Source organism: Palaemon carinicauda, chromosome 23 (assembly GCF_036898095.1).
Source record: "Palaemon carinicauda isolate YSFRI2023 chromosome 23, ASM3689809v2, whole genome shotgun sequence".
Taxonomy (NCBI): Eukaryota; Metazoa; Arthropoda; class Malacostraca; order Decapoda; family Palaemonidae; genus Palaemon; species Palaemon carinicauda.
Window position 1 is genome coordinate 91,648,446 of NC_090747.1, and position 16,242 is coordinate 91,664,687.

General features: G+C 45.3%; 1 protein-coding gene across 5 annotated transcripts in view; it reads right to left on the minus strand.

Moving 5' to 3' along the window:
* Positions 1–16,242, minus strand: part of LOC137617235 (serine/threonine-protein kinase 11-interacting protein-like) — an 82,039-nt gene that overhangs the window by 18,842 nt on the left and 46,955 nt on the right. For all 5 annotated transcript variants that reach the window (XM_068347187.1, XM_068347189.1, XM_068347185.1 and 2 more), the window contains 4 exons: positions 15,426–15,523; positions 15,018–15,190; positions 4,760–4,909; positions 3,308–3,456 (listed from right to left, as the gene is read on the minus strand). In XM_068347187.1, coding sequence (XP_068203288.1) covers positions 3,308–3,456; positions 4,760–4,909; positions 15,018–15,190; positions 15,426–15,523 — 570 coding nt within the window. The remainder of the gene's footprint in view (positions 1–3,307; positions 3,457–4,759; positions 4,910–15,017; positions 15,191–15,425; positions 15,524–16,242) is intronic.

Here is a 16,242-nt window from a genome sequence, read left to right on the forward strand (position 1 = left end):
AGAAGGAGGGAGAATAGCACTTTCTCATCTACAGGGACCATATCCGAGAAAAGCTAAGTTCTCTCAGTGAGGGTTTCACTGGTGCAAAAGCAGCAGACTAGAAGGCAACGTTATGAAACTGCTTGACAGTCTAGTGAGTTGGCAACAACCAAAGATGTGTGACTGAGAAGCATGCGGTAAGGTATGCAGAGCATGCTGTATGCAGAGCATGCTGTATGTAGAGCATGCTGTAAGGTAAGCAGAGCATGTTGCATGGCGTGTGGCTTATGCTGCATGGGATGAGGCTCATGCTTAAAAGAAATCTGAACCTGACACTAATCTAGCTGTCCGAGGATTTACCTGGTGAGACATCAGTCTCTTTACCAGAGAGTTTTACCAGATTTTCCCGGGCCACCACGTGACACAATTGGTAGTAATTCATACAAATTACCTCTAATGAGTCAATATGGATAAATATCAACACAACATCGTGTTCAAATAGAAATAAATTTCTACTTCATACTTGGGATCGAACACTAGACCCTTCTAATGAAAGGCCAGGTCGAAACCAACCATGCCACGAGAGCCCATAGGATGTCGCATAGCATGAGGCTCCTGCCTCATGGGTTGAGGAGGATGCCGCATAGCATGAGGCTCCTGCCTCATGGTTTGATCCTGTGAGGTTCCTGCCTCAAGAGTTGCGTCTGCCTCAAGGATTGAGGGGGTAGCTGCGCAGAGAGAGGCTCAAGCTGCATAGACTGCGGTTCAAGTTGAATGGGAAGAGGCTCAAGCTGAGGAGAAAGTGGCAGATGCATGCGTTGAGGTGGCTGACTCATAGCATGAGGTTCCTGCCTCAAGAGTTGCGCTTGCCTCAAGGGTTGAGGTGGCTGCGCAGAGAGAGGCTCTTGACTCACGAGTTGAGGTTCTTGAGGTGCTTGCCTCGAGAGTTGAGGTTCTCGCCTCGAGGAAAGTGGAGGTGGTTGTTGCGAGAGTTGAGGTGGCTGCCTCAAGGATGGTAGAGGTTGTCGTACCTCAAGAGGTTGCTGCCTCGAGGGTAGTTGTAATGCAAGATACTCCTGCCTCAAGGGTAGAGGAGGTTGTAAGGCATAAGGCTCCTGCCCCCATTGTTGAGGAGGTTGCTGCGTGGTAAGAGGCTCCTGCCTCAAGGAAAGTGGAGGTTGCTGCACAGCGCTGGTATCTGGCAACTCCCAACGCGGCAGCTCACGCATGGAGGTAGCTTGAGGAACCTCAACCTCATACGTCTGGCAGATTGTACTGCGCAGAGGAGGAGGAGCGTTCGCAGGAGGAGGTGTATAAACCTTCTCTGCCTGAAACTCCTGCATCAACACCGCAAGCTGAGACTGCATTGTCTGCAGCAAAGACCACTAGAGTTTAAGAAAGACAACAACAAACGGAGCTACTGTCCGTTGAGACTGAGGGTCTAAAACAGCTGGTGCGGCAACAGACGGAGCTACTGCCTGTTGCGATACCACCTTGCCTCTCTGGGAGGTGTGCAGTTGTCGTACTGCAGCAAGTCCGAACTGACCCAGGGCTAATGGCTACACCTAGGAGTTGGACTTGTGCGGAAGGGACCGACTTGCACTTAAAAGCTGCAAGATTTGGTCCATGGTTTCTGCGAGAAACCTCTTCCGCAGACGAGGAATAAAAGGGCTCTCTCGTCTTTGTGTGGGTGGGGTGATCACGTCGGCAACGTGTGTAGATACACCCGAAACCACGGAGGGAAAAACGTCTGTTCGTCGATCAAGGCCTGCTGAACCCATAAGTCCTTCGACATTACTTCTCCCCTGGGCTTGGGAGCTTGTAAGAGGTCCCAGACTAGGCGAACAACTGGCACGAACAGACGAACCCTCGAACGCAACACTGTAACACTTTGCGCTTATCACTTATCACTTTTGATTTTCTGTTTGCACTTATTTCACTGAACTCGAAACTTTAAGTGGTTTGTACCTGAAACACGCAATTCTATCCTTCCTTAAAAGTTAGTAATTGCGAAAACAGAATTACAATGTAACAGAAAAATCTAATGAAAGATAAATAATTCAGTGGCTGGAAAGAGACTAAACACTAGATCAAATAAACTACGTTTAAAATCTCTCACCGCATAAAGCTTGAGAACAAGAATAAAACTCTAGAAACGTTTACCTTCTTCCCCTAAAGAGACTAGGGAGAAGAGCAAAAACGATAACAACGTTACTCGCTTGAACGAAACGTTTATCCTCCTCTCTCTCCCTCCGTCTCTATCTCTCTCTCTCTCTCTCTCTCTTGACTTAGAACCTGAGAGAAGAGCCCAATCATATATATCGTTAAAACATATTATTGTTAAAGGAAAAAAACTGAAAGATTTCCCAAATAAAAAGTTCCTTTATTAGAATTAAAACCATTAAGCTAAGAAAGAATGAACAAAACGCTAGAAACGGTTTACTCTTACTGCAACGTGACACCGTGAAAATTCTCTCTCTATCGTAACGATAGAGCGCAAGTTGAACGTTCTGAACGTCAACAACTGCAGAGACAAAACAAAACGTTAGTTCAACTTTGAAAACAGTACGAGACTATCAAAGAAATTCTTTCAAAAACATTAAAATAGCATAATATGTTAACAGGTAAAACCGAAATGACGGGCTCAATGTTAATTAACTTCGGTACCAAGAAAAGACCGCCTACTATTAGGAAAGGTCGAATATAAACAAATATAAAAATTAATTTTAATAAGTTTATAATAAAAGGAAGTTAATCAAAGAGGCCTATAAAAGGCGGAGAGATATAAAATAAATCTATAACTTTTGTTAAGCAAAATTAAGAAAGAGAGTCTATACTCTCTTAAGACACCAACACTTCCGTCTAAGGGAAGGGTCGGCCATTTAAAAGTGAAAGAGAGTTCATACTCTCTTCGTCACCATAATTAATCAAATTAATTCCAAAAGCTAGCTAAGCTAATGATAAAACTTCCTGAATAGCGAAAGCTAAACTCTAGAGCAAATACATCACCAAATCGTGAGCAAAAACTCCAGAATCAACAGCGTATCCATGTAGGTCTAGCCGGAGGCACGACAGAGGAAAAATTGAGGTGGTGTCAACAAGAAGTACTGCAGTACCTGGCCACAGGTGGCGCTGTTGAGTACACCCCCCTCTTGTATAGCGATCGCTGGCGTATCCCTTCCGTAGAATTCTGTCGGGCAACGGAGTTGACAGCTACATGATTATCGGGTAAGATTAATATTGAAAAAAGAGCAATAATCATAATAATAATAAATACCAATGACAATAACAATAATAATACAGTACTGAGGCTTAAACCAATACTTACAATGGAAATAATATTAGCAATTTTCTGTGTAATATTAAGCTTGAGCTTTGAGTCCGGAGAAGGAGGCATATACCACTCCAAGTTAGCATGGAAGAGGAAGAGATCTGTGCTCGTCATGGTTAAAAACTGGCTTTCACTGCATCCTCCATCTGTAGAAGAAAACACTGTTGATACTCAACTTTATCCTGTGGTATACTTTGTGTAGGAAACAGCAGCTATTATTTTTTTCTTGTTTATACTTCCATATTTGCTGGAAACACGTGTGCAGCAGCAATAAAAAAAAAATCCATCTGCTTTAAAAAAAGTTGTTTTTATTTCACAGAATTAGTTTAGAGATCTCAAAATTCAATCTCAATTGTTTTAGACTTCAAAGTCAATTAACACTTGTTGTAAATCCTATAGACAAAATAATCAAATTCCTAAATAAGAATAGCTAGCTTTCGAATTTACTTCTACATTTAAATAAGATTCTGCTCATTTTGAATTAACACTCCAGCAAATACAAAATAGAAATTGCATTTTCAAAGACAAACTTGCGTGTTTCCCCATCTTCATTAATTGTAATGTAGCCCAGTTGTGTATCAAAATCCCAGACACCATAGTCTTTTGTCAAAGAGGGAAAAAGAAGATTGAAATCACTCAGCATCTCTGTGAAAGTCTATACTGACTATTGTTATTACTAATTTCTATTTGGAAATGCAAAATGCTAATAGTTCAAGGGCCCCAATAGAGTTAGAATATGAAGTAAAAGACAAAATAAAAGATATAAAAAATAACAAAATATATTACCAATCAAGATATATAAAACTTCAAGTGAGAAATTAAATAATTACCATTTGAGATAAATAACAAGGATGAATAAATATGAAACAGTTAATCCTAAAAAATGTCCAACAAAAATATTTGCACGAAGTTTGAATTTTTGATGTAACACTGATTCAATCATTTCTCAATTTACTCATAGCTGGAATGAAAATTATGAAATAAAGAATTGAACCTTATAAAACTAAACTGTCCGAATTAACTGCATACCCAATACATAATAAGGGAGGGAAGATATACACTGGGAAGAATGAAGTACAAAACAGGTTAGAATTATGAAAAATCAAGCACAGTATGTACAATTAGTTAAAAGGTTGATAAACACATCAATTTAAAGGAATTTGTTGTACAATTTAAGATGAAAGTTTGCTCCTGAGGATCAAACACACCAGTAAAAAGGAATTTGTTGTACAATTTAAGATGAAAGTTTGATACCGAGGATCAGACAGAAGAATATTCAAGATTTCTGTAGTCCTGCAATAATCTTAGGGTACTTAGGACAGTTTTCTTTTGCTTCTCAAATTGACTTCCTCTACTTTAAACGGTAAATTAAAAGCATGCTCGTGTTGAAAAACAATAAAAACATCAAAATATTCAAAAAGTATAATCATTCTACAGTACTGTACTAACCTAGCAAAAGGGAAACAATAGCAAACATGGAAAGACCAGTTTCATCTACTGGTGATATCTGAGTCTCCTTAATTATCTCCGTCAAAGACTCCTCCTGGGCAGGACTACACTCTTCAATGCTTGGGCTTACTCCATATTCCTCCAAAGATTCTGCAATGAATAAAAGAAAAATACTCAAATTGGAAAATGGTTTAACTCTGCATAGCAAAACACCAATACATTTCCAGCTTATATTAACTTTCATAATCTGCACATAAAATAAGATAGGATATTTAGCTTTTACATATAAGAAATATTAAAAAAATGACAAATTCGAAGATAATTTGTATTTTTCCTAACCATACAAACCTTAGCTATTTACAAAGGGTTATTACTTTTAGCGTAGCTGAAATGGCGAGCCATTAGAATTTAACGAGGGTGTATTACCCCCCGCGCTAGTTAGCGGGGGGGTAGGGGAGTGGTAGCTAGCTACCCCTCCTCCCCCTCACACACACGTGAATACTCACTTTCACTTAGAGGTAGGACTTGTCTTGGGGGACAGGGCTGGCGGGCAAATATGTGTAAATAGCTAAGGTTTGTATGGTTAGGAAAAATACAAATTATCTTCGAATTTGTCATTTGTTCCGTAACCGAAATACAAACCACGCTATTTACAAAGGGTGACTTATCCCTTAGGAAGGGTGGAAAGTCCCCAGCCATACTGGCTTTGGCTTTACCCGGGGACTCAGAATCCGAGTGAGTCGCACTCGAGAAAAGGAGTCCCTGCACCTCACAAGTTCCTTGCTCCGCAAGGAACCATGTGGCCTACGTAAGCTTGTGTGTGAAGGAAGAAGTGTGACCCGTCTTAGGCAGTTGACCTGGAGTTCCAGAAGGAACTCTGGGTTAGGACGTTCCCAATACCACCTCGTCAGGGTATGGGGGACGCGACAGTATTGACTCAATACTCGGAACACAAGGAAGCATGGTTTACCTGCAGAGGTTCGAGGTCAGCTATGCAGAGACCAGGATGCTGCTTCCCCGTAGAGGGGATGATGAAGAAAGAAGTAAGGGCCAGACATACTTCTTTCGTTCATGCAGACTAAAACCTGATAACAATGCCCTCAACCTTCTGCTACCTGTCCAAAAAGGAGCCTGAGGTTAGACCAGCTGTTGTGTAGCCACCACAGAGCGATAGAAAACGTATCGAGACTCCTGTGGGTCACGCCCTGCAGGAAGCGGGCTGCGAAGGTCATCAGACGCTTCCAGACTCCAGCTTGTAGCACCTGCGTCACAGAGTAGTATTACTCGAAGGCGAGGACGTTGCGATGTATCCAACATCGTGCTGTAGGGCGACGTGACGGGGGAGGGTTTGAAGACAGGTCGAGATGAATGTACTCGAGTCCGGGCTGAAGAGGTATACTGGTGACTCTCCCCCCATGTCCTCCATGTGTTCCCAAATCGGCTGCAACTGAGGCCAAACTGCAGCTGTTCCCAGCGCTAACCTCTCGATTCCTTACTGGCAAGAAAGAGAAGGTCTTGGGACATAACACACAGAATGGAGACTCGAAATCTTGAATGAATCGGACCGAAGGGTCGGGACCCTCAGATTCTGAGTCTAGCCAACAACTCAGGAGCGAGCCTGAATGTTGCCTTCCCCTCTTCCTTAGAAAGGGGGGAGTAATAAGAGACCAAGAAGATTGCTTACACACTGGCCGTGGCCAGAGTGAGCAGAAGACCCAAGGCGGAATACAATCCGAGGCCTGTCGTAAAAGGGTCTTGAGAAGATCTCTTAAAGGACTAAAAGTCCGAGCCATGCTCCAAGTTGGAGGTCTTCCTCCGACTAGGGCAGGGACGATCGTAGCTTCGCATGAGCGAGGATAGATCCAGCGGGCAGGAAAAAGTTATTCCTTTAAGCCTGAAGGTCAGGGAAAGGCTGAGCGACAGGCTTCATTGCCGAGAGCGGAAAGGAGCTTCCTCCCGCCGAAAGGCAATAAGACCGTTATTGCTGGAGAAGAGGCCTCACGGGAAGAGGTATATCTCCCACGGCACCCACCACCTTAGACTCTTCACTTTGCCTGGGAGACCCCTGTGGATGACTATCGCAGATGACGCGACCTCCGTACCGCGACTGTAGCGGGTTGTCTCTTCTAGAGGAGGAAGCGTAGTGTCTCCAGGCATGAAGCCGAAGCGATGCCCCGGTTCGGGAGAGATGTCGCAGTGTGGTTGCTTGAGTAGTCTGCGCCGTGGGAGAAGCTCTCCCGGGAGTTCCGTCAGGGGAAGCAGAGGGTCCAGAAACCGTTCTGCGCATAGTCCCAGTGGAGCTCTCCCATTGAAAGGTTGACAGACAACCTGGTTTTGTTGAGACCCATTGTCCGCAGACAAAAAGGAGGGAAGACGCAGGCGTCGAATTTGTCCCACCATCACCGGAATGCATCTTGCCAGAGTCTCGGGGTCTGAGACTGGGGGGTAAGACTAGTGGAAGCTTGAGGTTCCAAGGTGTTGCGATCAGGTCCCCCAGACCAGCACTTGCTGGTTACCCAAGGTCAAAGACCCCTAGGTACACTCTCTCTATGAGGCTCTGCTCGGATAGTCTGAGAGAGAGATTCCCCTGCCTGGAATGAGAGAGCCGATGGTGGAATTGAGAGAATCTCAATCATCCCGGTATCTCTACTACAAGATGTGAAGGTGTGAAAATGCGTCCCCTGCTGGTTAGGATGAAGTCGACGCGCAACGGGCGACTTGGCAGGAGCTGTAGGATCTGAAGAGGTGCCAGACTAAGGCCCTTAAGCCTGCCTGAATGATGGAGAGGTATCCTTCAGGTCTTGACCATAGGCCTGGACCGGAACATGGCCCCCCCCCCCCCCCTTTCCTTTGACGAGTCCGAGAACCGCATCAAGAATGTGGGGAAAGGACGAGAATATCCACTACCATCAAGAGGCTCCATAGGTCAACACCCATTGCAGGTTTAATAGTTCCGCTGGTCCCATAGGGCCAGGGAGTCCGGTTAAACATTGCCTGAAGCCACCGGGACTTGGATCGCCCCACATGGAACTTATCCTGAGGCGACCGTTCGGACTATAGACGGGTCAATGAGGAAAGAAGAACTAGGAAACGTTCCAAGGTAGGGCTGAAAGCTCTGCTTGACTGAGAACAGGTACTGCGACTCTCCTCAGTCTTGCCACAGTCAACCGAAAGGAAGGCTCGGAGGATGCGGTAACAGAATCTGGCGTCCCCAGGTGGTCACCCATCCAAGTACCGACGTTGCTTAACCTCGCTGGACGGACGAGAAGCGGGGTTTCCAATGTGGTAAGGCGGTTGACTCAAAATCATGGCCAGATACTCCAGATGTTGAGGCAGAGGAAGAGAAGGCTCCAAGCAAAATACCATGAGCCCACACTCATGGTCACATTCCGGAAGCTAGTCCCGGCGCTGAAGAAGGTCGAAACCCGAGCCTACCGGAGTTGACCAGCCCTCCAAACAGCAGAGGAGGAGGAAGCCTGCACCTGAGCGGCCAAGAGGAAGGCAGGGAGAGTTCTCTGGGGAAACAAACCTGCTATGCCACGGCGGGATAGCCACACTGCATCATAAGCAGGAATACTTGCAGTCTAGGCTGAATTCGACGAGCACCCTGGAAGATGGATGGAATGGAAACTGAAAGTACCCGTCCTTCCGATCCAGGGTTAAAGGAGTCCTGTCGCCTCGTTACCAGTCTGATCGATTCTGCTGGTCTACGCTGGCCGAAGTTTGTTCGACAAACTTGATCAGGACTGAGAGGTCGACTATGGACATCCCCTCTCAGATCCTTCCTTACAAGAAAGGATCGACTGAGGGGACCGGGGGTGAAGCCGTCGATGATCCTAAGGAAGACCTTCGCCTAAGGTATGGATCATTCTGCCCAACCGGGCAACTCTGCTGACGCTATGGCATAGAGGTTCAGAGACACTGAATTCGCTGACAGAGACAGCAGGCGCGATATCCTTGGCTACTCACAGAGATTGTGCGGGAATGGGCATCGGGAAGCTGTCATTCGGATGAGTAACCTTAAGCATCCTCCCAGCGAAAAAACCTGCAATCCTAGAGTTCGTGAACTCCTTTTAGGCCTATGCCCCCCCGGGGGAATCTCCCGTGCCATCTGTTCCTGACAGGAGGAAACTGCAATTGGACACCTTGTCCCAGTTGTCGTAGCCGATAACTTAGGCCGACGTGGTTGAAAGAAAAGGGCGCTGGAGCCCTGCAGAGTCTGGAAGAAAGCGCCTTGGAGGAGTGAAACCGGAAGTCGATTTACTCCGCACAGCAGCTGTCTAAGTCTCTGTCCTTGGGCACAGACAAAACTCTTCTCAAGGATGGAAGGGTGTCTGAGGTCGTCGACCTCCACAGATGAGACACCCGAAGGAAGCCTTCAGTCAGCGCGTCCAGATGGTACAACATCGAGCTTGTCCGCAAGTAGATACTTAACGACGAAAGGCCAAGGTGTCTGAGCTCGAGAGGAGGAAAGTACCCTTGATCTTCCTGTAGCTTCCTTGAACCAAACCTCGGGCCGTAACCGAGGAGGGAAAGAACCTGGTAAGCTCCCAGAGGAAGAGGTAAGCAGTCACCCCTTGTCCGATGGAGAAATCTTGAACGGAAAGCCCCCCCGCCAAAAATCCTTCCAGGGCAGGAGAAGGAGAGAGTACTCGTACAGGAGAGGGGACCCTCGAGACCGACCACTTGGGAACCAACTTCGCCCTGGGGGAAGTCACCACGAAGTCCACTCCTCTCTTTCTCTTCAGCGTAGGAGAGACAGCCGCTGGTTTGTTACCCTGGCCGGCGAGTACTGGTTTCATAACCCTCATTAACGCCCGTGCCAGCGGACCAAACCATGTCTGCTGCTCCAAGGACACAGAGTCCGAAATCCTCGCTAAGGTGAAAGGGATCGGGCGATCCTTTGGAGTGGACCCGACGGTACCTGCCTGAAAAGAAGGTGGGGAAGAATGCTGTACTGACCTGTCTTCGTCCTGCACTACCAACCTGTGCTTGGATGGAGGTGATCCCGAGTGCCGTCTAGGAGCACGCGTCCCTGCTGCTACCACCGGCTGTGGAATTCGCCGCGAACTATGGTCGCGCGAGGGCGAACGGTTGCGCAAAGGCGAATGGTCGCGCGGGCGCACAGGCGAGCGATCGCGCGGGCGCGCAGGCGAGCGATCGCGCGGGCGCGCAGGCGAGCGATCGCGCGGGCGCGCAGGCGAGCGATCGCGCGGGCGCGCAGGCGAGCGATCGCGCGGGCGCGCAGGCGAGCGATCGCGCGGGCGCGCAGGCGAGTGGGCAGGTAAATGAACACGTGTCCGAGGCGACGAACGCAAGCGATGGCGTGACGGCGAGGGATCGTGCTGCCGCGTAGGTGAAGAAGATCGCTGGCGATAATGACCGCGTGATGGTAAGCGATGGCGAGCAGCATGTCGATGGTGATCAGCATCCGCAGGAGGGCGATCGTTCAGGGTTGTGCGATGAGGAGCAGCATGCGTAAGCGGGCAATCGTGCAGGGTTGTGCGATGGCGAGCAGCATGCGCAGGTGAATGATCGCGTGAAAGGGTGCGATGGTGATCAGCATCCGCAGGAGGGCGATCGTTCAGGGTTGTGCGATGAGGAGCAGCATGCGTAAGCGGGCGATCGTGCAGGGTTGTGCGATGGCGAGCAGCATGCGCAGGTGAATGATCGCGTGAAAGGGTGCGATGGTGATCAGCATCCGCAGGAGGGCGATCGTTCAGGGTTGTGCGATGAGGAGCAGCATGCGTAAGCGGGCGATCGTGCAGGGTTGTGCGAAGGCGAGCAGCATGCGCAGGTGAATGATCGCGTGAAAGGGTGCGATGGTGATCAGCATCCGCAGGAGGGCGATCGTTCAGGGTTGTGCGATGAGGAGCAGCATGCGTAAGCGGGCGATCGTGCAGGGTTGTGCGATGGCGAGCAGCATGCGCAGGTGAATGATCGCGTGAAAGGGTGCGATGGTGATCAGCATCCGCAGGAGGGCGATCGTTCAGGGTTGTGCGATGAGGAGCAGCATGCGTAAGCGGGCGATCGTGCAGGGTTGTGCGATGGCGAGCAGCATGCGCAGGTGAATGATCGCGTGAAAGGGTGCGATGGTGATCAGCATCCGCAGGAGGGCGATCGTTCAGGGTTGTGCGATGAGGAGCAGCATGCGTAATCAGCATCTGCAGTTGAGGGTCGCGCGATGGCGGTCAGCATCCGCAGTTGAGGGTCGCGCGATGGCGATCAGCATCCGCAGTTGAGGGTCGCGCGATGGTGATCAGCATCCGCAGTTGAGGGTCGTGCGATGGCGATCAGCATGCGCAGGTGAGCTAGTAGCTGGCGAACCATGTTCCTTCAGAAGTGTTGGAGAACGTTGGCGTGCCAGCTGTAACACACGTGGGCGATCCGGAGATCACTGGCGAGCTGATGATCGCTGGCGAGCTGATGATCGCTGGCGAGCTGATGATCGCTGGCGAGCTGATGATCGCTGGCGAGCTGATGATCGCTGACGAGCAGAAGGCTACGCGTGGAAGCCTGCGCAAAGAAGAAGTCCTTGACCCCGACCTGAACCGAAGTTCTAGATCGCGAGGGCGAACGTGGGCGCACAGGGCACGTAACAGGAACCGCAGGGAAGATCATCTTGAAAGCGCTGACGAACAGGAGAGCGCTGATGAGCAGAAGGGCGCGCAGGGAAACCCTGACACGCAAGGGAAGAACCCCCGTGGGGGCAACCCTTTGCCCCGAAGGAATCGTTGTCCGCCGGGAGACTGATGTCCGTCGGAAGACCGCTGTCCGTCGGGCAGACCGTTGTCCGTCGGGAAGACCGTTGCCCGTCGGAAGACGAGATCAGACTGCTGTCCATCTGCACCAAGGCGGAAGATCGAGAAAAAAAGGAGTGTAGGCTGCAAACGGAGATCCAAAAGGGCGCCTCAAGCACCCTTATAGGGAGATGAGAGGCCCTTACGACGAGGCGGACGGAGGGCCTTACGGCGAGGGAGGCCAACAGCAACAGCAACAGAAGAAACCTCCGAAGAGGAGTCTCTATGAGTGTACTCTCTCGCGAACGAAAGAGAAACACTTCGAGGAAGAGACTGGTCAGCCAGTGACCTAAAAGGAGCAATCCTCCGAAGAGGAGCTCCTGCAGTTGCCCAGCCCCTTGAGCGAAACTGCAGGTGCGACCGCTCAGCACCAAGAGCATAGTCGCACGAAAAAAAGGCAAGAGAAGAACCCCCCAAAAGGGGAAAAACTCAAGCCTGGACAGGAAAAACTTCCCTCGGAAGGAAAGTTATCCGCCCAAGGAGGCAAGCCTCCTGACTGTTCTAAAATGAACTGGAGAGCTGTCCGTCGACACGGGAGTACTACCAGTAGAAGGAGACACGCCCCTGACGAAAATACAAGGGGGGAGGCAGCAACAGCCGAATCCCCAGGACTCAACCAGACAGCTCACACCGTTGCTATATTACAGAAACGAACTAGATCGGTAACTGTAAAAAAATAAAACAAATAATATTAGTACACATTCATTCCCCCGGGAAGGCTCCGAAGAGGAATCCCGAGGGAAAGGAACAAGAATTACACAACAGGCACGTGCCCTCACAACCACTTACACTCGCGGCAGGAGAGCTGTAACCAAAACAGAATTATAACAATTATAATTATGTAACTATGTAATTATGTAATTAAAAAATGAATGAACACTAAAGAAAGAACGAAAACCCCGAAAGGAATCGTTCTACAAGCTGAAAAAAACAACTACAATTAGATTCATAACTAATTGATACAAACATACGCGTAGCAACCCCCCACACGGAAAGGAAGCTAGGCTACAAGGGCGTAGTAACACGTAGTAAAAGGGTGAACGACCTCAAGAGAGAGAGAGAAAGACATAAGTCAAACTCGATCGCCACCCATAAAATACGCCGTGGTGGCCTAACTGCCGAGGCCTCCACGTAGATATCGTACACTACACACACACATCTGAAAAGGAAACTTACTTATTTCTATACTCAAATATATATACAAACATGAAAACATGTTTACATATATATTGAGTAAAAGAAAAGTAAGCGATTAAGTAAAGACAAAACAGACAATGGCTGCCAAGCGAGGACCAAGACAGAGACGTCTGTCACAGTCCGAGCCAAAAGTGAAAGTGAGTATTCACGTGTGTGTGAGGGGGAGGAGGGGTAGCTAGCTACCACTCCCCTACCCCCCCGCTAACTAGCGCGGGGGGTAATACACCCTCGTTAAATTCTAATGGCTCGCCATTTCAGCTACGCTAAAAGTAATAACCCTTTGTAAATAGCGTGGTTTGTATTTCGGTTACGGAACAAATTACAAATATACAGCTTTTAGATTTTAGGCATTTAACTATAAAATAAAAAAGGCAAAAGATAAAAAAAGGCTTAAAAAATAAAAAAAAACCATTTGGATTTTTCCTAGGTATAAAAAGCTGAGTCTTTTATAATAGGAATATGTCTTTAGCGGCACTTGAGCAGTCATTGAATCATTAAAAAGGTGGTTGGTGATGAAAGGTGGCGCGAGAGGGAAGCCCAACCCACCCACCTATCACAGACCAGTCACTTTTGTCCTCAGGCCTTTGACTGAGAAGAGTGGCTGAGGTGGGAAATTCAATTTAATGGACATAAGTTTGTATTGCTACAAAAAAAAAAAAAAAATTACTGTATTTGTAAATTTTTCTAGTTATTTCTATGCTTATACAAACTTATCTTCCTTTAAAATAGGGTGGGCTCACTCATTTGTGGAAGAAAGTCCCCTAGAATCAAACAGGAAGGTTCTTTTTTTTTTCAGTTCAAATACAAGTAACTTTCTCGCTGGGTAGAGAAACTACCAGGGAGCAAGACAAGTTACACTCCGATTTTATCGTATTTCTGATCAGAAGAGAACACTACTCCTAAGGGGGTAGGGGTCTACTTTAAAAAAAAACTTCATCACAAACAAACGTACAAAAGAAAATTGAAACAGTGTAACTATATGTTCGTACCCACTGCAGCCAAAGACTAAAGTAGCAATTCTAATTCTGAGACAGGCAGATAAAAAGGGTTTCCACCTTCATTACCAGCTACAGTACCTTGCTAACGATTCAATGGCCGTTCCAGCGTCACTGAAGAGACATCCCTACTTTAAAGGATGAAAGATCTGCATAATATGTGTAGGAACAAAAATTATATACTATGCATTACTTTTTATTTATAGAATTTTAGTGCGCTAATAAACACCTAAACACATTTCATTGTATTTTACTTTATACAGAATTTTAAAACCATTACTTGTATGCTAAAACCACATATACTAGTACGTACTGTCCATAAAGACCAATGAATTTTATAAAAAGTAAACAATGCACATAAAGTGCCCTATTATGAACAAGACACCAGTTCATTTGATACATTAGATACTGAGACTGAATCCACTTCTCAGATATTGACAGATTCCGAAGACCAGGCCGTTAGCCAAAGCAGAAGTCTGAATGTGTAATTTAGGTTGTTTCACCTTAGACTACTTTTTATTTGTCTAGGAACTGGCTTCCTTCTACATAATTTCCTCCAGCCATCACTATTGTCAAGATCTCTATATGCCCATCACACCTCCTAATGAAATTCTTACCCTTTAAGCCTAAGTTTTCTAATGTTTATGAGTCCCTTGTTAGGCTGGAGGAACGTAGAGAGTAGAGGTCCCCTTTTTTGTTTTGTTTCATTTGTTGATGTCGGCTACTCCCCAAAATTGGGGGAAGTGCCTTGGTATATGTATGTGTATGTATGTATGAATGTTTTGCTACCATTCAAACACCATCCCAAATATATAGATGGTTTTCTTGCTTGTATTTACAACTGTTCACCTTTAGATAGAAAATGTTCTCAAAATTATCATTCAACTAAAACCTTAGTTTACTTATTAGAAAGTTAAAATGATTTTTTAAACCAACCATTACTTTTAACTCAAGATTAATATGATAATAGTATTTACAGCTCTAGTATGTAGATTATGTGGATAACATTACATATGGATGTGTTATATAATTTGGCATTTGGATAACATTTCCTACACAATTACTGTATTTGTCATAAATGGTGGTATTTCATTTCTGCAGTGAATATCGTGAAATATATAATCACAAGGATACTTATTGAAGACATTCTTGAATATATCAGTAAAATACTCTGAGCTCAAGAATAACAAATTGGTATAAATCCAACCGATTTCTTCAGTAAATTTTCAGTTTTGATAACAGATTTAATGAATAACAAATACAAACCTAAAAAGAAGTTGAAGAAGCAATTGGCACGGTGAGAATCAGCTAAGGAAATCAGAAGCACACTGTCTCCGAGAGTTAATCCTACTCCTTGTCGCTGATATAAGCTATGGATAACATGCACCTCTGACAAATTATATGATGACCTTTCCTCTAACCATGTTTGTGGGCTATCACTGGAAAGAAACAAATATAAAATTCTGAGATAAATCTTTAATCACATAAGTTAAACAATAACTAAAATTCTGTAAAATTAATATTATAAAGTTTAATCAATTCTTTAACTCTATCATAAAAATGGATATCCTTTGTAATTTCAATCACAAACAAAATATATGAATTAAAAAAATGCATTACTGTATATATGATATTCTTGACATATTAATAAAATAAAAAAAATCATATACTTACTCCTCTGGTCCTACTATTTCCAGTATATATATTTTCTTACTTGACAAGACTACAATACCCTGATATTCCCTTAAGCCTCCTTTAACTAGCAGTACAGCCTGAAAGTAGATGTAGAATATTTCAAACACATCTTACGTGTCTCTATGAATTTTACTACAGATAAGAAAAAAAATTAACAACAAAGCATAAGCGCTAAATTATATATAATGAAATGGGGAGACCACATAAACAATTACATATAACCCTTTAACTGTTTGCCAGTCCAAGACCAAATTCACCCTTTAACTGTTTGCCAGACCAAGACCAAATTCAATCCTGAGTTATTTGCATACTTTTATTTTCTTATATATGATGCACTTTTATAGTGTTTAAATAATATAGTAATTTACTAAAGACTTACTTTCGTATGATTTGAACACCACATTATATCAGGGACATAGTTTTCAAGTCAATTAATAGTATTCCCAATATAGCAATAATTTCTAAGAGTAATAAAAAATGTCATAATAATTTTCTGGAGTTTACTACCAAGTATTACCAGATAATGCAAAAATGATGCTAAAATGCATGGATAACAATAAAGATTAAAACAAGAAATTAATTCACTCATCTTTCTAAGATGAAAGGGAATACTTATTTCTTATCAGCTTTTCTCATAAGTCAGAAAACAAAATTCAAGCAATTTAGTCCTTGATAAGCACCAACCTCTTCATTTTACTGAATACATATTATTCACTTCATAACAGTTAGTTTAGATATGGAGATATTCTTGAAAATAAAGCCTAAGATCCTCTCCAGCTGAGTACTCCTTACGGGA